Raw genomic sequence first — 23,438 nt, forward strand, 5'->3', positions numbered from 1 at the left:
CCCCCTCCCGCCCCCCCCCCCCCCGCCCCAGTTCATGCTCTATCTTTCTCTCTCTCCCTCAAATATAAATAAAACTTAAAAAGAAAGAAAGAAAATACTGGAGCTGCTGTGCCATCCACTTTCCAGTGTGCAGAAAGCTCACAACTTCTAGTCTTTGCAGGAAAGAAGAGCCTCAAAGGGCTTCAGTACATAACTGACCTAACTGATGGAGAAACCATCATTTGCTCCACTTCTGAATAAAAACTGATGTCTACCCAGGAGGCCCATGCTCCAGTCTTGCCCAAAGCCATTCTGGAATGGAAGTGGAATACTCCCACTTCCTTGTGGGAGAATTCCCAAAAGAGGGGGGACTGAGCTACTCCACAGGACTTCCAATACTGGAATTATTATTATTATTGCTTATTATGCAGCATAGTGTGTTTGTTGCATGGGTAAAACAGTGCTTGGGACATGCTCAAGACAAGACCTTTATCACCATACTTGGGATAGTATTTAGGTGTCCACTTCCTCTGTGACCAAGGCATCTGCTCAGATGAGACCCTTGCATTTGACGAGACTGGCCTCAGTGGCTGCCTGAGCCTACCCTCACCATGCTGCCTGTGGGACAGCTCCCTTTGGAGAACCTAATTCTAAATACCTTCCTGCATATTCATTCTTGCATGGGGAATTCTGTTTACACCCAAGGGCTGTTTGCATGGGAATTCAGATTGGTTCTGAGGTGCCACTTTGCCACTTGGGATACCTTAGGCCTGTCTTTGATCTCTGACCTTCAGTTATCAGAATCTTCAGAGTAGTTTGATAAAGAACCTCACCCACCTCAGCCAATATTGCCTGTCATTCCTCTTCCTTTCAGACTTGCCCTACTAATGATATTTAAGCCTCTTTATAGCTCAGCAATTCTGTAAACATTTTTGCCTTTTTGTTATTCATTCTTCCCTATATATCTACAGTAGGCTATTCTCTCTTCAGACTTATCATCTTGGCTGGTGTTGGAAAATAAGTTTTTCTCAGCAAATAAAACCATCATCTGTTGAGTTCTGTTCTTGCTTGAAAGAAAGAAAGAAAGAAAGAAAGAAAGAAAGAAAGAAAGAAAGAAAGAAAGAAAGAGAAAGAAAGAAAAGAAAAGAAAGGGAAAGAAAAGGAAAGAAAAGAAAGGAAAAGAAAAGAAAAGAAAAGAAAAAAAAGAAAAAGGGGGCCTGAGCTGCTGCCCAGGCCTGTCATGTAAATCAAATGGGGTGATGTGTGGAGGTGCCTGGCACCAGGTTTCCCTTCCTTCCCCCTGTGATGGTTCAGTCATGCCTTCCTCTTCAGTCACTAGGCGCTTGCCAAGACCACATAGAGTGTCATCCAAGCTATCTTCCCAATGGACTTGCTCCAGATGATTTTTGCTGATCTCTAAATGAAACAAAATTGAGGATTGAGTTTTGAGAGAAGTTGGCAGTTAGGATGTAGGTTCATAGGGCTCCCCAAAGATCACTAGATGGTGTGGGCTGAGGTACAGAGAGGAGCACCTAGGTCAAACGGGAGTCATATCTGATGGGTCCAGGTTTGGGAAACTGCCACAGGAAAGGTCTCTGGGTAAACAGTCTGTCCTTGAAGCAGGAGCAGAGGAAAGTGATTCTCCCAGGGGAATGGGATTGCCCCCTCCTGGTGCACATTCTATATCTGAGATACTTGTCACCTTCTGCTTTGCATTATAGCTAAGAGTGTATTTGTTTTATTCTCCTGCAAACTTGGGGCCAGAAACTTCCTACAGTCCATCCAAGAAACACATCTATGTATTTTGATTTTCTTGGAGATCTGTGCAAAAAATAATAATGTTACTTTCATGTTACCATGAGAAATATTTATGGGGCCCACTGGGTGAAGGACATCACGGCAGGCAGTGGGGCACTGTGCTAAGGGTTACGTGCTTATTGTGTTTTGCTGTTGGTATGTCTGTTAACCACATTAGCAATTCAGGACATCCCCAGGATGCCCTGTCACTGGGCAAAGTATCCACTGCTGTTTCCTGTCCTTTCCCTCCCAGGTATAAACAGTTCTGATCATTCCCCAGGGCCCAAAGCAAGACCCAAAGTCTCTTCCTGCCCTGGAGTGATGAGAACCAGTAAGGCCACTTATGGAGAAATTCCTCAGCCTCTCCTTCTTGCCAGACACTGGCCACTTCTCTTTGCCACACATCCAACCCCCACACCCCTCAAGTCAGCAGCGAGCAATGACTCCATAGTCATTTGTCAAACTGAAGTGCCATTGTAGCAATTATAATACATAATATTTTTTTGAATGTCAGTTTTTAAAGTGTTCTCACACTCCTGACCTCAGAGGTTTGTGGTCCAGCCCTTCCTTTTACATGAAAAACTTTGACCCAGAGTAGAGACCCACCCAAATCATCCAATTGGTGGTTCATCATTTGGTCTCTGCTTTGTGTGGCAGGCCAGGCAGGCGTGAATATGGGCATTGTTTCAGGGGTGGGAGAGCTGAGGCTTGGTGAGGTTGGGAAGTGTGCCTGGGAAAGAGTTGGGTGTGCAGTATAGGAAGGTTGCCCTCTGCTCTGAGGCCACGGCTCCTTCCTCTTCTCCAATACACACACACACTGGCATGCCCTGCAGGAGAAGGGGTGCACGGGCCAGCCAGCAACCTAGGAGGTGGCCACAGCGGCTGGGGAGGAACGGAGGGTGGGGGTCCTCATTACTGCTGTGATAAAAGGGCAAACAATGGACAGGCCTCCAAACTGCATGCCACCAGGTCTCTGTGGTTCACTTGCCTGAGCCCTTCTTGTTGGGAGGATGGCTTCAAAAAGCTGCAACCTTGTGGCAGCCAGAGGGCAAAGTCTTTACTGGGCAGTTTGTAATTTTCTGCTTTTTTTGGAGAAAGGCTTCGATGCCCTCTTGTTCCTGCCTTCCCTCCTCCTACAGGGGCCTAAACTACCGCCCTCTGCACCCCCCAGTGACTGGGCTCGGCGTGAGGATGTGTATCTGTATCCCGCCCTAACACAGGACACAGTGTCCTGTATCATTTCCAGCCTGCCGGTCCTGGGAATCTCTACTTACTTTTCTCATTTCCTCCTCTTGAACGTTAGAAACATTAGATTCCAAAAATAATCCAAGTCACAGTGTTCTGCAGGCTGCATGTGCAAGTGTTTTCTCCCAAAGCTGTTTTTCTCCTCCTTCCATCCGTTCTCCCTCTCCTGCATTTTCAGCCTCACTGTATGCAGAGGTCACAGGTCTGCAGGAGGCTTGTGGGTATAGATAGTAGATTGGAGGCAGGACTGGGAGGAAGTCTAGGCATGGCGCATGGGGGATGGGGCTCCCTCTCAGATCTCCCAAGGGGCGAGACCAGACAGCCATACCTAGGTAGCCTGCATATGTGGCCTCTACTTATAAATGGACCCTACAGAGCTGTGGACCCCAGAGTGAACCCTTGGAACTGAGAGCATGGACACTATGTTAACAATATTTCCAGAATCCAGGTTGTCGCACTGATTCTGTCTGCAGCAATTTAGGTGAGCTAGAAACAGAAGGTCCAGATCGGAGACAGAAGTTGTGTGAGGCACAGGAAAGTAATTGAGAAACACTTTGATTCACTCACTTGTCAGCGGACATTGTGTGTCTACTATGTGCCAGGTCCTCGGCTAGGTGCTGGGGAATTTGTCTCCCACCCAAGCACTGGGTAGAGGAATCACATAGAGAAGCATAGGGAAAATCAGGTTCAGCATTGATGTGATTCCTAATACCTTGTGAGAAAAGGATGGCATAGAAATAGTACCCACTCTAGTGGTTAGAGCCTGGTCAGATATCTAAGTCTGTGTGTTTACTGGGCAGGCATTAGGGCTGGGGTGCCTAGATTCTTTTGGGGAGACAGTGGGTGGTAGACCAAGAAAAAAAGGTAACATGTCAGCTCTGCCCCAGGAGGGGAAGTGGAAGGAATGTCTTAAGTACCATTTTTGAAGAACAAAAAGAAATTCAGGTATAATTTCTAAGTGAAAGAACAAACTGAGTCTCTACAGTAGGGACCAAAACACCTTCTTTCCCTTGACCTTCTAGCCCTGCACCTGTCTCCTTCCTTTCCCACCTGTGACCTTTCTGCCCCGTGCCCTCGCACCCCCTCCAGCCTACACTCATCCCACTCTTTTTGCTTCCATTCTCTCTGAACCTGTTGTTTTCTTCCCTTTTGTGGTTCTGCTTCCTTTTGTGGGTGGAGCTAAGGGAGAGCTCCATGTGTGGTTCAGACCTTCTCTGGAGAGAGGGCAGAGAGAGCAAAGGCTAGAAGACCCAGTAACCCCTTACAGAAAGAGCACTGGCTTTGCCATCACAGAGACCTGGATTTGAATCCCAGCCTAGCCCCTGGCTAGCTGAATGGCTCTCTGTGGCCAGTTATCCTCTGTAAGCTGTCTCTTTATCAGTAAAATGCAGATTTTAATAAATGCCTTAGGATTGGTAGATGGGTGAAAGAAAATGTGTACATAGCATCTAACATGCCCAGAGCCCAGTAGGTTCTCAACAGATGGCCAGTTTGTAGAGGTAGGCTCAAGGTGGACCATGTAGATAGATGGGATCAGGAATGGAATAGAGGCATGGAGAGGCCTGCTGGGGCCTGGGGAGGGAGAGCAGAGAGTATACATACCCTCATCCACAGTGAGCATGCTAGAACAGACAGTGGGCAGCATGCGACAGCAGAGTGTGTAGATGAGGCAGGTACCTGGTGCCTAGAAAAACCAGGAAGGGCTCTTGAGAAGGAACTGGTCAGTAAATAGTAGCTACCAGATCTACTGCTTGTAGAAGGAAAGGGAAATAGAAGCATGTGGCCAGGAGGGCAAGACCTTAGAACACCATTGCTGAAGATAAGCCAGTTAAATATCTGCCAGATATTGTGCTGGGGCAGGCCACCGGCACATGAGCTACAGTCAGGCCTTACCACGTTGGAGCAAGGGGCACTGGCAAACAGCTACTGCATAGAGAAAGGCCACTGAGGTGCCTATCCCGGCTACGTAAACAACGCTGATGGAGAAATGTTCAGCTGAAGTTGGGGTGCAGAAAGAGGGAAGAGCATGAGCAAAGGCATGGCAGCCCCAGAGTATAGGGTGGGTTCTGGAAACACCCACTTTCCAGAGAGGCTGGAGCTCAGGTTCTAGGACAGTGTCCCTGTGGTGTGGCTCCTAGGAGTTACAACCAGGGGTCCACACCCCGAGGAACCAGGGGACATGGGGAAAGCTAGAATCTGGTGAATAGTTCAGGCCTTGCTCCAGGGGCATCTTAGAATGCTAGAATCGTTGAATCGGAGGGTCTAATCCCTTACTTAGGGCTTCTCTAACTGACATGGCATCCTGTAGACTCTACTGAGCATTTTCTGGGTGGAGGGAGCCACAGCTTTGTGAAGGAGGCTGTTTGTTTCATCATTACACACCACTGATTGTTAGAAAGGCCTCCTGCCACCAGACCAGCATCTGTCTTTCTGGAGCTTCCACACTGCGGTTCCAGCTCTGCCCTAGAGTCTCCCAGAACTAGTTCCTTCCATCTCCCGATGGCAGCCCTCTGATGACTTGGAGACAATTCTCATGGACCTTCCCAGTCTTTTTTGCTCCAGATGAACTCCCATCCCTTCTTCTGGCCTATTTTCATTGATGTGGGCTCTAAACTCTTCCATGTAGCATTCCTGGGACCAGTTTTTGAAGTATGAAGAAGGATAGGGATCCACTTCTACAAGTGAGAGAAAGGTTTTGTGTATGGGGGTGCATTTGCTTCTTATAGTTCATGTTAGCCAGTCTGAAACTCCAAAGTATGCCTACCCAGAGAATTGTGTTTTCTAATTCAAATAGAGTGAGGCACTGTCTCATATGTGAGTAGATGAGGTCTTTTCACACATATGCATAGAGAGACTTTTCTAGAATGGAAACATTGAGTTGACAGGATTCTGGTGCCCTGAGTTATGTGTGCCCAGGTCAGGGATGTTCATTCCTGTGTCCCATGGCTTTCCCTGAGGTCATTCCCAAGCAGAGCCAAAGCTTTATGGTCTTATCTTGGAGAATCAGAAAACTCATGGTAAAACATGCAAAGGAACATTAATTCCCTTGGAGGAAACCTGCCTCTCCTGGAATCCCAGAAGGGCTCTTCTCCCATGTTTCCCATTTCACCAAGAAACCCCAGTCTTTTTTTTTTTTTTTTTTACAAATAGTTTATTGTCAAGTTGGTTTCCATATAACACCCAGTGCTCATCCCCACAAGTGCCCTCCTCCATGCCCATCCCCCCCCCCCACATCCATCAGTCCTCAGTTTTTGTCAGCATTCAAGAGTCTCTCATGGTTTGCCTCTCTCCCTTTCCTCCACCATTTCCCCCCTTTTTCTCCCCCATGGTCCTCTGTTAAGTTCCTCCTAATCCTCCTATACATGCAAACATATGATATTTGTCCTTCAGTGCCTGACTTATTTCACTAAGCATAACACCCTCAAGGTCCATCCATGTTGCTACACATGGCCAGATTTCATTGTTTCTCATTGCCATGTAGTATTCCACTGTATTGATAAACCACATCTTCTTGATCCATTCATCCGTTGATGGACACTTAGGCTCTTTCCATGTTTTGGCTCTTGTTGAGAGTGGTGCTGTGAACATTGGAGTACATGTGCTCCTATGCATCAGCATTTCTGTATCCCTTGGGTAAATTCCTAGCAGTGCTATTGCTGAGAAACCCCAGTCTCTTACTCTTTGGCTCACCTCCAGCCCTTCTCAGAGAGCCTTTTGTAGGACAAGAAAGGCCCTGCTCTGGGGATGGTTGCTGATGGTGAGAGAAGACATGCCCCTTCTTGGTATAGACAAAAAGGGATGTTCGGTTTTCTCCATGCAGATCAGGTAGACCAACTGGTCCCATCTTAAAGTGGTGCTTGTCTTGCCGTAGGAGGTTTCCCCGGGAAGCTGACCCTTGTCATGAGGTTGTCAATGGGAGGTCTAAACTGGAAGGGACTAGAATGGGGAATGAGACTGGAGTTGGGCATTCAGGCCATACCTTCAGGACATCCTTTTCTGTGCTTTGCAGAGTCCCACCTTCTCACACCTTTATGCCAATCCCCCTCCCACTCTGCCTATGGAAACCCTACCCTAGCTGAAGGTCTGCTCAAACACTGCTTTACTCATTCTTCCCTCTTGGAAGTGGCCTTTCTCTCCTCTGGGCATCTTCCTATAGCTATTATCCATCCCCCTCAAATTGGACTATTCTCACTCATCTTGTATTGTGGCTTTATGCTCAGAGGCCTCATTCCTCCCCATATATTGCAAATTCCTGGAGGTCAGGCCCGGTGCCTTAGATACTCCTGTGTTCCCCAGAGGCACACAGTCAGTGCCAAATAAAGAGTGGACCTTGCATAGTCCATGCTCAGTTGGCTGCCTGATGGAGCAAAACCTTTGTGAGCATTCTGACTTAGCACAAGAGCACCACCTACTGCTGAGTGGTTTCAAAGGATGCTGCTCCAGGGTCCTTCCTTAAAACTGGGGTTTTAGTAACTTTCATCTTGCAATGCAGAGAGAGCCTGGGAGACAGGGTCCTTCATTTCTGGTCTTTTTATACTAATCCAAGGGTGAGAAGATGAGGTGGCAGTGCGAGTGGAAAAGAGAGGGGCAAACTCTGGAGACACTCTAAAGGAAAGGAAGTGGGACCAGGTGACCTATTGGATGCTGGGGAGAAAAGGGAGCTAAGGTAATCACCAGACCTTCACCTTATGACAGCAAGATTGGTGGCTGGGGGTGGAAAGAAATCCCAGAAACATTTTGGGAGAAGGATTGGTGACTAAATTAAATTTAAATTTAAGTTTCTTTGAAGGCACAGAAGCATGACAGGAGTGGTGATCAGGCTACTAAAAACATTATACCATGAGTGGTCCCGTTAGTACATTTCTGCCCTGCTCGTAGGGCCAAGTCTTCTGCATAAGATTGTTTAAAAAATGGAGGATTTTGAGGAGTGATTGGGCCCTTCATTCTGTAAGTTCTTCCTGAGCACCTGCAGGGTATTTTCTGCCAGGTGGGGTCTGGAAGCAGGAAGCATGACCAAGCTTTTCTTTCTGGATGTGTCTGAGCCTGGCTCCCGTGCCATCCCTTGCCTGCCCGAGCCCCACTGCTGAAGCTATGGGAAGAGGGGAAAGGATAAAGGGGGGGGGGTGCCAGCTTCTTCCTCGGCTGGAGCTCAAGCCCACCTAGCACACACCCCTTCAGCACAGCAGCCGCCCCCTTCCCTCAGAGAGGGACCCCTGAGGGGAGGGCCACCTCCTCCTTAGCCCATGTGGAATTTTTTCCCCAGATGTGCAAGTGATTGGCACAGCCGATTTTAGGATGCGTGGGAGGACTGGATGAGAACATCCAGCAGACGCTCCATTTTTGCAGCAACAATAATAGTTGCCATTTACTGAGTGCATCCTGTATGCCAGGAACAAGCATTAGCTCATCTAAATTAACTTGCCAAGGGCCAGATCTCAGTTTATGCCTAAATTTAGCTTTGGGATAAAGTTGGGCACTCTTTTCTCAGCTTGGATTAAATAGAGTTTGACCTCTTCAATTCTACATTTTGGGAAGTAAGTGAAGCACATTTTCTCACTCCGTTGCTGAGAATATTTTATCAGTATCTGTGGTTCAGATGGAAGGAATTTGGCCACTCAGAGTCAATATCCCGGGGCTGCCTGGGCTGACTCCTGGCTTGGTTGGTCCTGTTTCTTGTCTGCTTGACTTGCTGGCTCCTGGATGACCGTTCCTTCCCCACAGGGAGGGTGCTATGTATATTGCCAGTGCTGCAGGGGATTTGGTCCATCCAGGCAAACAGACTGGAAATGAAAAACACACAAAAACAACCCTTATTTAAAGTATGAAAACATGTATAATAATTGTGGACTTGGTGAGACTTTTCACTCCATCACTTAGTGTGAAGAAGGCATGGGTGAGGACTGTGACCTTTTAAGGCCTACCATGATCATGTGCTTCTCTAGGCAGGGTTGAGCTACGGCTCATTTTCGAGGGCAGTGTGTGATTTGAGCGTGAAGTTTTGCAGCCTGGGTTTTTCTAATCAGAAAGCAACTACTTTTTGTGACTGCCAGCTTATCCTGCTAAACCCAGGGGAAGTAGAAAGAGATTAGCAAGCATTCAGCATCTATTATGTGTTACATTCTGTGCTGGGCACCTTTAATACATTATCTTTATCCCCTCCTTCATATTTATGTTTTTTAACCCAGACATTGAAGGGGTTGTAAGAACAAGCAGTACGGGGGTGGGGTGAGAAGGACAGAGTGGGCATGGAGAACCCTCAATCGGTGTCAAGTCTGTGATGTGCTAGTTGATTTTATTCTGTGAGATCAGAACTGGGTCAGACTCCCCTTTGCAATGAGGTAAATCACTGTCTATCTGGGGGCCTCAGAGTAGACACTAAAAACAGATTTGACCATTTTAGTGCCCTTTACTAGCTCTCCGCTGCTCACTGAAGAAAGGCCAGTTTCTCTGTTTTTCAACCTTTGCCGCTTTGTGACCTGGCCCCTCCCCCATCTTTTGTCCTTTTTTCTCACCACCTCTCACTTCTGGAACTCTGTGTATCTCCTCTCTATTCCATATTTTAAGCCTCCAGGACTTTCCTCAAGTCACATCATCTCATTAAGGTGCTTTCCATCCACATCTTCATCTGACCAAACCCTTTTGTCTTTCAAATGTTGTTCAGCGGTTGCCACTTTCTGGAAGCCATTCATGTTTTTCTAGACCTCTACCTCAGCTAAATGGGACCAGGGCTCCTCTGTTGTCTGCTCATTGTATATACTTTTCATAGTTCTTTTCACACTTAAAGTTGACAGACTATTCATTACATTTGTCTCCCTCACTAGCCTCTAACATTGCTGTTTATCATGAGTCTGTAATCCAATGTCCAGAATACAGTAAGTACTCAGTAAGTAAATAAATAAAATATTTTACTAAGCATCATGAGCGTGTGACTATATCAAGATGCTTTGGGCTACAAGAACCAGAAAACTGGGAACTCTGTTTCAGTATTCCATCTTTTAACTTTATGTTAATCATGATTATCTTGAAAGTGTTACCTGTTAATTCATAGCCTGGTCATCCCTGGGTCTGTTGTCATTGCCTTTTGTTTTCTGATTGTCAGTCACGTTTCTCTGTGTCCTCACATGGCTTGTAATTTTATACTGGATATTGCAGATGATGCGTTGTAGAGACTCTGGATTAGGCTATCTCCTTCCAAACTTTAAATTTTGTTCTGGGATGCAGTTAAATTACTAGCAGATCTTGATCCTACTGAACCTTGGTTTAAGCTTTGCTATGACAGATCCACTTCCATCTTTTCATTAATCTGAGGGTAGAGTCCTTATTCTTAGGATGTGATTCCTACTCCTATATCCTGATTCTTCCTGAGGACCAAACTCAATGCCCAGAGTGTCCACCAAAGTCTCTTCATACAGTTTGAATTAGAGCTCCCAACATTTCCCCAGTACTGTGTAACCAAAAATTTCTGTTCAGCTCTCAATATCTTCTACTTCCCGCAGCTATTTTCTGCTAGACTTTCTGGAGTCTTGCCTTGTATGTGCACAGGATTTGGCCAAAGACCCGAAGGAAATTTTAATGAAGATTTTTAGGGCTCCTTCTCTTAGTTCCCTCTTTTCTAGTATCCTATCATCAAAATTCCAACCACCTTACCAGCTCTGAACTCTGTATCTGTTTTTTTATACCCATCAAAACTGCTGCTCTCTGCTCAGCTTCTATTTCTCTGCTCCACAGAGAGCTTTCATTATGTGCTTCTTTTCCTTTGTGCATCATTGGTCTATGTTGGTTGTTGACTTGTGCTTTCAAATAGCTTATAGATGGTAGGGTCAAGTGTGATACCAGCTCCCCTGTAATGGACAGATCATGAGTCTCCACATGCACCATTTAAATAAAAAATGCAGGTGCATCAGAATCACCTAGAGAGCTCCTACTAAGTTAGAACCTTAAGAGCAAAGTTTAAGAAGCTAAATTTTTTACAAACACACTTCACATAGTTATGAATTAAGCCTAGGTTTGTGAACTCCTGCTGCAGTAGATTCCAGAGCAGTGAGTTTGGAGGAAAGAGAAATCAGTATGGGTTCAATTGGTCGAAGAAGGCATGATGAGGAGATGACACTTTAATTGCATTTCAAAGGATGGAAGTAATTTGGGTATTTGGGTGTGGAGCATTTCATAGGGGGAAAGATATAGCATAAATACGGGGTGGCAATGAGCGTGGTATGATGTATTTGTATGGCAGGAATAGCATATGGCTGGAAAGGATGTTTGGTGTAGGACAGTGGTGTGAAATAATAGAGAAAGGCAGATTTGGACCAGTTGAGGAGGGAGGGAATGTCTTGAATACCAGAATAAGGAGATTGGATTTGGTTTGCATGGTAGATGACAACAGCAATAATTGTGTGAATATGTATGCGTGTGTTTTGACATGTTGAAAGCAGTATATTAGAGCAACGAACCTGGTAGGGGCAGGTGGCTTGGTATAAGGGAGAAAATGGAGTCCAGGGAGACCAGCATGGGAATGATTGTAGTAATACAGGCAGGAGGGGCTGAGAGCGAGTAGTAGCACTAATGAAAAACAAAGGGCATATATCACAGTTATTTGAGGGGAGAAATAACAAATGGGATCTGGAGGATGGGGTGAAGATGTGGGAAGTCAGAAGAAGGTAATAGTTTTCATAGAAAAGACACAGTAGTTGGAGATGCTACCTTGGGATATTCATACTGAGTTGAGTGAGTCACTAGGAATAGTCTGAAATTAAGTGTGTGTTTGGGAGACAGTTTGGTGGTGATTTAAAAGCATGGACTTTGGAGTCATGAAGACCTAGATTTGAGTTTTCAATGTGCCATTTGAGTTTTCATTAGGTTACTTTGGCCAAGTCATGAAATCTCTTTGAATCTGTTTCTTCAGCTACAAAAAAGGTGGGGATGATGGCATCCCTAGCTCCCAGGGCTGAGGGTTGAGACAACATTTATGAAGTTCAGTATACAGAACCTGGCATATACTTATTCTTGTCAGTTATCTGGGAAGTTATGGTTAGAGGGCATCCCAGAACCAGAAAATTGGATGGGATTTGGGTTCAGATGGACCCTAGATTCTAAACTGATCCTCATCACTTACAAAACTGCGGGATTTTGACAATTTGCTTCAACTCTTCGCACTGAGTTTTCAGCATATTTAAAATGGATTGAACACTACTTTCCCTGTAGCATTATTTTAAGGACTGCATGAGGCCATCTGTTGAAGTTCTTGGTGTGGTACCTCAAGTACAGCTTGGCACATGAAACAGGGAACACTACTTGTGTTGTTGAAGATGTGAGCCTGTATGGATGTGCAGGTGGGCAGAGCCTGGTGAATACAAGGCAGAGGGCCAAGTCTTGAGACCGTCTCAGTAAGGATGTGAAGGACATGAAATGAGATCGTGAAGGGGCAGCAAGAGAAGTGCAAGGCACGTTTGGATAGGTCAGCGTGGGACTGGACAACTGGTCAGCTTTCACAATGAGAGTATTTCTATTGTGTTTGTCATGTGGAGACATGAAGTGTCAGAGAAGAATGTGAGTGTAGACGTGCTTGTGCCCCAGGGAGAATTCCACGTGGGGTAGAGGCCTGCGAAAACAGGAGGAGACTCTGGGCATTCTGCAAATGACTTGGTGCAGTTGCCAGAGAAGGGGAGTTTCAGAAAGGCCCACGCTGGATTCTGAGATGAGACCAAAGGGAAGGAGGAGTGGCAGAACCAAGAGCTCAGAAAAGAGGAGATGGTTGGCTTTCACTGTGGGTTCAGACCTCCGGAAGTAGGAAAGGTAGCCCCTGTTACAAGGAGTTAGGGAGGGAGTGGGTGGAGGGAAGACAAAGGCAGCAAGGGCAGAACGTACTTCTAGAAGTTTGGTGATAACAGGAAGGGTAGTCGGAGTAAAGCCCTGAGCACATTGGAAGTGTAGCAACAATGTTAAGAACATCAGCACCTGGGTTTGAATCTCTCCTCTGCCACTTATTAGCTGTATGGCTTTGGCCAAACTAATTAATCTCTCTATGCCTTAGTTTCCCAGTCTTTTACATTGAAATGAAAATATTGGGGGCTAATATAGGAGAGATAATTATGAGATGAAGAGGATTAAATGAGTTAACATGTAAGTGCTTAGAACAGTGCCTAACACATAGGGAGCATTCAACAAATGTTAGATTCTATTATTGTTATCACTACCATTACTCTGTCACTGAGAGAAGTTGAGAATGGGAGAGCAAGATGGAGAAAGAAGGCAAGATGAGAAGAGGCATAGTACTGGTGTTCATACAGTTTGGTTCTGAAATCTGGAGACAACACCTACCAGGGAGTCTCCTTAGACTCTACCAAACACTCTGACTGCAAGACCATCATGGGTCACATTTCACACTTATCTACTCAGGGTGATATAATATGGGAACCATGGCTTACCAACAGAACAGTCTTTGCAGCAGTCCAGCTTAGGTGCAAGGAGACAAGATCCACAGTGGGCAGCTGCAGAAACTGTCATGGCTTAAAAACTCCATGCCCCATGGGAGCCAATAGGTTGGGTAACAACATCATTGGCATAGCTTCCAGAGTCCCTGTAATGGACGTGCCGTTAACATGAATTATCAAACTCAGGGGAGCCTAAGGCATGGTGCCCCACCAGGTATTTACAGTTCATTGATTGTCCTTCCAATCCAGACAGTTTACCAGTCACGGTGGGTGTTCTTACCATAGGCAACATATTGTCTCATACTGTCTTCACCTGTTTCCAGGGAAACAGAATGGCGATATTAAATGAAGGTCAGATTATCATGCAGAAGGGGAAAGATTTTGTTAACCCCTTGCTCACAGTGAGATATTGGCCTTTTTCATAGATAAACTGGGATGATTCTAGATGTGAGTTAGAATGTTAGATCTGAGATTTGGGAATTAGAAAATTTGAATATGGTAAGTGTAAGAAATGTGGTAAGGGAGTGATAGCATGTCTACAGATCAGAGACAGAGCCTGGTCAGTGAAACTGTTTGGTGTCCTGGTTGATTCAGTGAGAGGGTCTCCCAGGTAACCAGGCTGAGCCATCCTCCCTAGAGCAGCTGGGATTATGGTGGAAGACGAAAAATGGCTTGTCTTCTATACAACATACAGAAGTATACCCACTGACATGCTAAAAGCCTAAAGGGAAACAGGAAGAGCCCACAGTACCTCCTCTCCCTCAGAGGAGTAGAGTATTGACACGTAGAGTGTATCGGGCACAAGTCCAAACTGCCTGCCCTTTACCAGTATAATGATGGTCTTTCAGAACCCTGAGTGCTCATGGCCTTCAAGCCTTGTGGATACAGATGAGGTGACATGTCAAAGTCTCTCCAGTGAGAAATTCTGGGAACCTAGAAATTAGGCCCACATTTGGGGTCCTTTATTTTTTCTCCTTTTGCTCCTTTTTTCCTTTAGCAGGAAAGCTTGCAATCCTAGGAGAGTGGATAATTACAAACCAGGGTTGAAGGGTCTTAAGGGTCCTGGGTATGCATATTGCCCTGTCTGCATGAGAATATATGCCCCAGTGTGAGTTAGAGTTCACATTAATGCAGAATTGCAAGGTGGGGAGATTAGTCTTCGGTTCCCATGCCCTTCTCATTCCTTCTTCTTTCCACCTCTCTTGTCCAGTGCTCCTCTGCCACCACAGTTTGGATCTCACCCCTGGGTCATGCTCACAAAGGGCCTTGCTTTCTCATTGAGCTGTTTCTATATCCAGAATAAACTAATTCCAGGGGGGCTGCAGGAATGATGCATTTAAAAAATTTTTTTTAATATTTATTTATTTTTGGGAGACAGAATGCAAGCAGGGGAGGGGCAGAGACAGAAAGAGAGAGAGACAGAATCTGAAGCAGGTTCCAGGCTCTGAGCTGTCAGCACAGAGCCTGACACAGGGCTCAGACTCACAAAGCGTGGGATCATGACCTGGGCTGAAGTCGGACACTTAACCAACTGAGCCACCTAGGCACCCCGGAAATGATGCATTTTAATAGGAGTTTCTCCTGAGTAAAAAGCCATGAAGAGCCAAAGGGACTGAGCCTAATAGTGAAAGAGTTGGGGAAGGCATAGAGGATAAGGAAGGGAAGGTCTAGAAGCAAGGCAGGAGAGAGTGGGGTCCTGGTCCGGCCACACTGGTAGGACATGGGGGCACCAGTGCCCTCAAGCATAACCCTTAGAGGGTTTATGGGTCTCTGAGTCCTGTGTGGGCGAGAGCACCACAGCACCCCTCTGTGTATGTGAAAGTGGAGCCATTGGGAAGATGCACAGGAGTCTCTGGGCTGTATCTATGCAGTACACTGTGGTCACTGTGGAGTGCATCTTGAGGAGGGGTGGGCTGGGGATGTGTTTGTATAGGAGGTGTGGGTATGATTCCCATTAGCCCATGGTGATTTTGCAGTAAGGTGAACCTACTGCAATTTTAAATCCATACCTTTCATCTGTTTTGTGCTTTAAATGAAAACATTAGGGTAATATGTACAGTAGAATATGTTCACTATATGGATTTTAAAATCTATTCAGTATGCAGCCTTTAAAAGCATAAAACCTTTTTATTAGCATACATTATTTGAATCTCACTATTACCCAAAGGTTAAAATTGTGTAAACTGTTATCACATTTTGCAGATAAAGAAATGGATTCTTAGACCAATAACCTAACTTACCAAAGTTTATATAACAGAATCTATATTCGAACCCAAGATTTGGAGGCTCTGTTCTTTGCACTCTAATCTACATAAAAGCTTATTGTGGAATGGACCACACATCCACGTGTCCAAGATGTAGCCAGGTTCACCAGCAAGGAGTTGTTAGCACTGTTTAGAACATAAGCTTTTATGGCTGGGTCACTCCTGTGTACAAGCAGGGCCAAAGAGACACAGGTGATATCAGAATGTATGTATTTAGGGAAAGAAAATCCATTGGTTGCCTGCCATCCTCTTAACTTATCAAAGCTGAATATGATCAACTTGAATACCAATATAATCTATAATTATATACAATATAAAATATTAACAGTAGGTGGTAAGGTGGTTTGAAAGTACAACTCTAAATCAGATGCTATTGCTAAATTTGGCAAATTAAGGAAAATAAGCCCAAGATCCTTATTTAATTTATTTGCTCCATGAAATAGTTTATGCTTCATTAGAAACAGAACAATAGTAACCTTTTAGCTATCCCTATCTTTATAAGAAAAGTGGGAAAAGGTTTCTGTTTATTTTCCTAATTTGCATTTAAATAGATTCTTTTTGTTATTTATTATATACTAAGAACCAGATTTTTATATTTCCACTAAATTGTAGCCAGCATGAAAAAAATTACTTAGTTTAGTTAAAAGCAAAACATGGAAAGAAAAAGACCCCAAAAATCCAAATAGCTTACATGTAACATCTATCTTCTTAATGAGACAAAACTATGTTTGTTTTCAAACAAAGAGATAAAATTTCATTACTGAGACATGAGCTTTCCTCTTAGAGGAATTTTGTTGTTGTATTAAATTTTGTTAAACCTATCAATTGTAGCTTCTCAAAAAAAAAAAAAAAAGATCAAAATGTTTGAAACTACTGTGCACATATTTTCTTTAGCTTTTTTTTTTTCTTTTAGCTTTTTGGGTCAGTCTAGTTCAAATGTCTTCCAGAGAGCCAATTCCAATAGATCAAATCATAAAATGACCTGGCTGGAGTGGAGCTTAGAAAGGGCCAGTTTGTCTGGGGATTAGCAACCCCAGAGCCTGTGGCCAACTCATGCATGTATTCATTCACTTGGGAAGTATTTACTGAAAGTAAGTGGAGCTGTTTGAATCAGCCATCCCCAGGCCCTAGTGTGGCAGGGGTGAGGGGAGAGAAGCAGGCTGGGTATTGGAGAGTGAATGGCTCCATGTGAGGGATAGCACCTTACCTTATCTGGAACCCTACAGGGTCCTGTTGGCTGCCTTTTGTGGAGTAACTCCTCTGGGGAGCCCAGGCACAAGAGGTCTTAGAGCTGTGTGCAGAAGGCTGAGCAATGTCCCAAGAGCCTGGCTCAACAGGCATGCAGTGAATGTGCACTGGGTGTAGTAAATGAATTCTAGACCCTGGGCTTCACTTCTCTGAGCCCAATCTATAAAACAGCCCTAATGGACAGAGTGAGATGAAGTGTTTGAATGGACATGTTAGGTAGAAGCTAGAAGGAATCAGAGAAGTCAAAGGAATGCCCTGAGGAACCTTCATCCCTTGACCTCAAAGATTTCAGAGTCTCAGATCCTTGAGAGGGAAGTGATAAAATAGGCAGTTAGATCTGACCTAGAGGCAAGAACGCTGATAGATTACACATGAGAAGCTTGGAGGCACAATATCCTGACGCTGGTCTTCCAAGAGCTTGGGCCTGACAGATCAAGAGCCACAGGGGCAGAGCTTGCTCCCCTCTTCCACTTCTGCTCCCAATGAACCCTAGACTCATTACAGTGCATTTGCACTGGGGGTACAGTGCTGCTCCCATAGAGAAGGGCTGCCATGAAGATTCTGGTTCTAACCTTGTAGGCTCAAAAGCTGCCCCCAAACCTGTGAAAGGAGTCCCCCAAAGATGGGAAGCAGCATCCAATAGAGACCACCCCACTGTACATCCACGCCACTGTACCACACCACTGCAGAAAGACCCACTGAATATCCAGTCCCAGACAACCTAGCAGCCAGTTCCTCCTCTTGGAACCTGCCTGCTCTCCCCTGGATGGTGTACTGTTGCTCTAACAAACTGTTTTCTGCTTTCACTTTGGGCACCGATCCCTAATCCTTTATTGCATTGGTGCCAAGAGCTGAGACATGCTTTTTGCACTGACAGGCATTTTGGACTCTTAACACACCAGACAAATGTCAGGGCTGAGACTAAGCCTTTCTCTGGCTACTAAATAACACCAGTTTTCTCACTGTCATTCTTTTCTTCAAACATTAGAAATGGTAAATTGCAGCAATGAATATACCTTCTGATCCAGGAGACTCATTAAAACTATTTTACTCTGAATGAAAAAAAAAAATGCTTTCCATAAATTTCTGAATTGGGCTGAATGTGAAACCAGGAGCTTACCTCCTTTCAGGGAACCACTTATCCCTTGCAAATGAGAAGAAACCCAGAAATGAGACTTGCCTAGTCTCATGGGTGCTTAGTGACAGACCCAGGCTTGGAGCCAGCCCAGTCCTCATGCTACTCAGGGCACACATGCACATGAGTGTGCACACACATGCACATGTGCACATGTGACTACATTCTCTCCACAGCCAGTTGCACTGAATGCAGAAGAAATGATGGTGACCTTGCAGATAACCAGGCTTGCAAGAGTGCAAGTTATATACAATTAGGCAGTAGACGCGGGCCCAAAGAAGACTTGAGACTGTCTCTTAGGAAATAGCCACCTTGGAGAGACTGGTTTCTGATGTCACATGGGACCATCTGGTCCCCAGAGTAAGTCTTTATCTTTCTCCATGAGATATGTATCACCTCTTTGGAGCTCTGCCTCCAGCACCACTGATTATGCCAGAACCCCCAGCCACCAGAGAGCTGCTGTTGTGCTCCACAGTGGAGGCAGAATTGAGGGATGGCCTGGGAGCAGACATTGTATGAGAAGCCCATTCAGAGAGGTGCCCGGTTTCTCCAGCGCTCCCTACACTTGCTTGTCTTTTCATTCCCTTCTCCTCTTGCTTTCCAGCCGGACTGGCCCCTGTCCAGCCATCCCTGCTCTGTAGTCCAGCAGGGACCTGGCACCAGACTATCTAATCATTCTGGTGCTAACACGTAGCTCCACTGCTTATTTGCATATCTAAATAGTCATTTAACAGAAAATACAGGGAAGGTCACTTCTCGGCCACTGGGATATCCAAGAAAGCATATGGAGTGAGTGCTTTTCATCACAAGTTCCAAGGGCTTGAGGCATTTCAGATTTTCATTAAGTTTATTGATTCTTTTGTCAATAAAGAAAAGAGATGAGAAATTATTTTAAAATGGGGTTGAGAGGCAGAATTTTAAAGATCAAAAATTTCAGAATAAGATTCCTCTACACTCCTGGGGCACTTGACTTCTTTTTTCCTTTGTTCTTAATAATCACTGCAGGGGGAGGGGCAGCCCTGACCTGTGCTGGCGTCCTGGGGATGACTACAGCTGGCGGACCCAGGCTAGTGCACACAGCAGGTGTTGACCCAGACTCTGCAGGAGCCCCCATCCTGAAACGTCCCCCATCGAAAGTGAGAGTGATACTTTCATTCTTCCTTTACTATCCAGAGAGGTAGCTGGGAGTAATCTGGGTAATTCAAAAGGGAGAATCACCTCCAAACGACGCATGTTTGCCTTTGGAAGGTGACGTGTTTATACTTAAGTGAGTTGCCACAGCATTGACATCTCTCTCCTGACCTCCGGGCACAGGAAGTCTAACTGCCCGCAGTACACCTCTGCTTGAAACTCTCATCAGCCTCTCAAACTTGGCACATCTGAAACAGAACCTACTATCTCCTGATCTCCACCCCAGCTTCTTACCCTCCTCTTTAGGTAGCACTCATGGTGGCACCTTTCCTATAAGGACCCAGGGTGCTGTGCCAGACATCTGGCTGTTTCCCATCTCTTCCTCACCTTCCCCGCCTACCAGGGGCTCTCAAGCCTACCCACTTGGCAGACTCTACTACCATGCCCCTAACCTGGGCTTCCAGGTTCTAATACCATCCCCCCATCCCTCCAGGATTACTGTGACAGCTTCCTAACCCTTCTCTCTGCCCTGCTTCACCCCTCCAGTCCACCTCCCACAGTGAGATCAAAACTCATATCACACTTCACTGCTTGGCTTATAACCTTCCACTGCTGCCTGTTGCCCACAGAATATAGTCCAGGTTTCCTAAAGCCTGTGTCCAGGGCTCTCCATGGTCAGCTGCCTCATCTACATCTCCAGCCACATCTTCTCCTCACATCAGGCTCCAGAAGCATAGCTGGGATGCTTCCAGAAGCTGCATGTATTGACTGCCCCAAGTTCTGCCTCTTTGGTCTTCCCGTTGCCTGGAGCTCACATCCCCTTCACCTCCATCTGGCTAATTCCAGGTGACACTTCCTCTGGGAAGCCTTCTCTGCTCTTCCTTGTCCCTACTCCATTAAGGGCGGGTGCTAGCTTGGTAGAACATATGGGACTTTATCTTTAGATAGACTTTTTTCAAGTCATGATTTTAATCAAATCCTATTCCAAGTTGTACTAACATTGTGTCTGAGTCCTTATCTGCTTTCCATACTGGTCTTTAAGCCACTTTAACACAAGAACCATATTTTAGTCACTCTTGTTTTTCATTGCCTTGGACAGTACCTGGCACATTGCAAGTGTGTTATAAAGTAAAAACTTGAATATAACTGAAAAAGCAAATTCACTTTGCTGTTCAAAGAGAAATAACAAACAAGTCTGCGATTCTGCCTCCAGGAAGGCTAGAGTAATCTTTGCAGCTTCTCCACCTGCGCCTGTGCTCAGCTTCTTCACGCTTTGCTCTGCACCTGAGCCCATCCCAAACCGTGGGGCTCCGGTTCCAAGTATAGGAGTCTTCTTTTCCAAAGGCTTCACACCTTTCCTGGGTATATCACTTAATTGCACTTGAACGATAAAGAGGATTTCTTGGCTCAGGTACTAGGGAAGTCCAGAGACCAGGCAGAGATCAGGCAAAGCTTCGTCAGGGATCTGCCTGCTTCTTGCCATTGTTTTGGCCACACCCTTTCTCTGTTCATCAGTTTCACCTTTAGGCTCCAGCTCAGGGTCACGATGACAGTATCAAAGGACCAGAAATTCCATCTAAAGAGCTAGGTTCTGTTTTTCCAGACCAGCAAAGGTCCCCCTTTGTTTTACTGTACTGAATTGGATAACATTCCTATTCCTGAGAGAATTAATCCCTCTGGCTGGGAAATGTCCTACACTGACTGGCTTAGATGTGGTGTCCTGAGGGTGAATAACCTTTAGAGTGATCCCTCCCTTGGAACTGGGGTTCTGGTCAGCTCCCCTTAATGTGTGTGGGCTGCCTGGGAGAGAGGTAGAAGCCTACACAAAAACCAGGGGACAGAGCTAAAGAGAGGAAAATGGCTCAGTACCCACTGTGCCCCCACTACTCACCCTACCTTCAAAACCCTGCCTCTTCTGGTTCCTGATAGGTTATAGCAGAAACCTTGGAACTGGGGGGCTGTGGAGTTACAAGAAAAGGTGGTTTAGTCTAGAGTCACTTCAACAGTGTATGTGGTTGGTATGTATATGGGACAGAGGCATGTTAGGGTGCCCTGTTGCTTCTCTTCTACTAGTGCAGCAGGGAGTGGGTTAAGACCCCATGCTGTGCCCTCAGCACCGGTCCCTAAAGCAAGCATGGTGTCCTCTTGAAGCTTTGTAAATGCTTCTCCAAAGGGGGTAGTAGATAGGGGTGATAACAACAGCTTCTTCCCCCATCTCCCTGATTCTCTTACTCATTTTCTCTTTTTCCCCTAGGCTCTATAGAGTAGCACAGAGGCTTGTGCTAAAAGTGAGGGCTTTCCTGGGAGACTAGGCTGTGGACAACCTCTACTCTGAGAATGATGACTGGTTCTCACTGGGCACCAGCCGGAGGACTCTNAGTAGCTCTGAAAATTTTGCACTGCTGGACCCATGACCCTTCTGACTACTCTGTACCTTCTTGTCACCTCTAGATGTTTGACTGGATAAGCCACAACAAGGAGTTATTTCTCCAGAGCCATACGGAGATCGGCGTGAGCTACCAGCATGCCCTAGACCTCCAAACACAGCACAATCACTTTGCCATGAACTCCATGGTGAGTAGAGGGCTTGCTCTCCGCACTGCCTCTGGGGGCAGGAGGGGTTGGGGGGAAGGACTCGGTGGGGAGAAGAAGGAGGGAGGGGTAGAAATAGACTTGAAAAGGAGGAGCTCTGAACACGCAGACTCTTTAGCATTCCATGGAGATGTGTGCAGGACGCGTGACCACTCTGCTGTTCCTATGGCAGATTATAGCCCCATTTCTGCCTCTGGACTCTGCTTAACTTGGTGAAAGAAAGGTGCTGGGGTTGTTGAGGCATTTGCTCAGCATAGGACTATAGGGGAAAGTCACCAGTTCCACTCTGCTGATTTAACCAGCATTTTTTGGTCCCTAGCATATGTGAGTCACTGAGCTGGGATGGTGAGAGACCTGAGGCTCATCGAAAATGGTTGAGTGAATTGGGCCAGTTTAGACAGGAGAAGGGAAGCCGTAAGAGATATATAATTGCTGCCTTCAGATATGTGAAGGGCTGCCTTAGAGAGAGGAGGGTAGAATTGCCTGTGTTGGTCTAGGAGGCAGAACTGTGGGAGAGTGCAGTTGGAAGGGGAGGCAGGAGGCTCGGGGGATGGGAGGCCCTGGGAGCTAGCGAACTCCCTGGGCTGAAGAGTGTTCAAGCAGACGCTGAATTCACAGAGAGATGTTTGCTAGCTGTGTGGCCATATGGGATTTATTTCTCTGGGCTTCAGTTTCTTCATTTATAAAATGGCAGTAATAGCTACCTTATAAGGTTGTTGTGAGGGTTCAATTAGTTAATTGTAAAGCAGTAGGAGTTGTGCCTGGTACATAGTAGGTTATCAGCTAATATTGGTGTTACAATAATGATGATGATAATAATGATGTGGAGATCTAGTCCAGATAAAACCTATGATCCCTTGTAAATCTAACACTTTGGGATACTGTTTTTTTACCATACGGTTGCCCCAACACTTGATTTCAAAATCTTGTCTGCCCTTTGAACCCAGTATATTCAAAATGCCTGTAGTCTAATTATTCCTCAACTTACTCACTCTGTTCTGCCAGCTCTTCCTACGTGTGCTCCTACTCAAAAAGAGTAGCTCCACACACATAACCCCCCCACTCTGACCACCAATCCCACCATATATCTAAACACCAAAGATACCTTCTTATATCAGCCAGTGGTGCTGGGACAGGGGCAAGTGTTAGAAAAACATAAAACATGGAGGATCACAGAGGCCAGGAAGGAAGGGAGTTTCATTTTCTACCAGGTTGTTCTAAATACACTATGTACTGAATTTCGTATCCTAAAGAAGAAATAATTTTGGCCTTAAGCTGTTCAGTGTCTAGTTGGGAAAATAACCCAGTCATGATGCAACTTGATATATGCAGTGATAGAGCCATGCTGAGTTAACCAAGAACTCTAGTATCTCAGTGGTTTAAAACAACAGGGGTAGGCATTGGTCCTACCATATGCCCATCACTGGCCGGTAGGACTTCTGCTCATCACGGTCACTGGGGACCCAGGCTGGCAGAGCAGCCGCTGTCTCACATGCTGTGGGTTGTCCCGCACTTGCTGGCTCTGAAGCATTCTGCCTAGAAGTGACACATGCCACTTTTGATCACATCTCATTAGCCGACACCGGCTGGGTGGAGATGTATGTCCCTACCATGTGT

General features: G+C 45.7%; 1 protein-coding gene across 2 annotated transcripts in view; it reads left to right on the forward strand.

The window, feature by feature from the left end:
• LOC144234340 (kalirin) overlaps positions 1-23,438 on the forward strand; it is a 479,489-nt gene that overhangs the window by 233,291 nt on the left and 222,760 nt on the right. For both annotated transcript variants that reach the window (XM_077767624.1, XM_077767625.1), the window contains exon 6: positions 21,681-21,803. In XM_077767624.1, the coding sequence (XP_077623750.1) occupies positions 21,681-21,803 (123 nt within the window). The remainder of the gene's footprint in view (positions 1-21,680; positions 21,804-23,438) is intronic.

The sequence above is a fragment of the Crocuta crocuta genome, unplaced genomic scaffold (assembly GCF_008692635.1).
Source record: "Crocuta crocuta isolate KB4526 unplaced genomic scaffold, BGI_CrCroc_1.0 scaffold45, whole genome shotgun sequence".
Classification (NCBI taxonomy): Eukaryota; Metazoa; Chordata; class Mammalia; order Carnivora; family Hyaenidae; genus Crocuta; species Crocuta crocuta.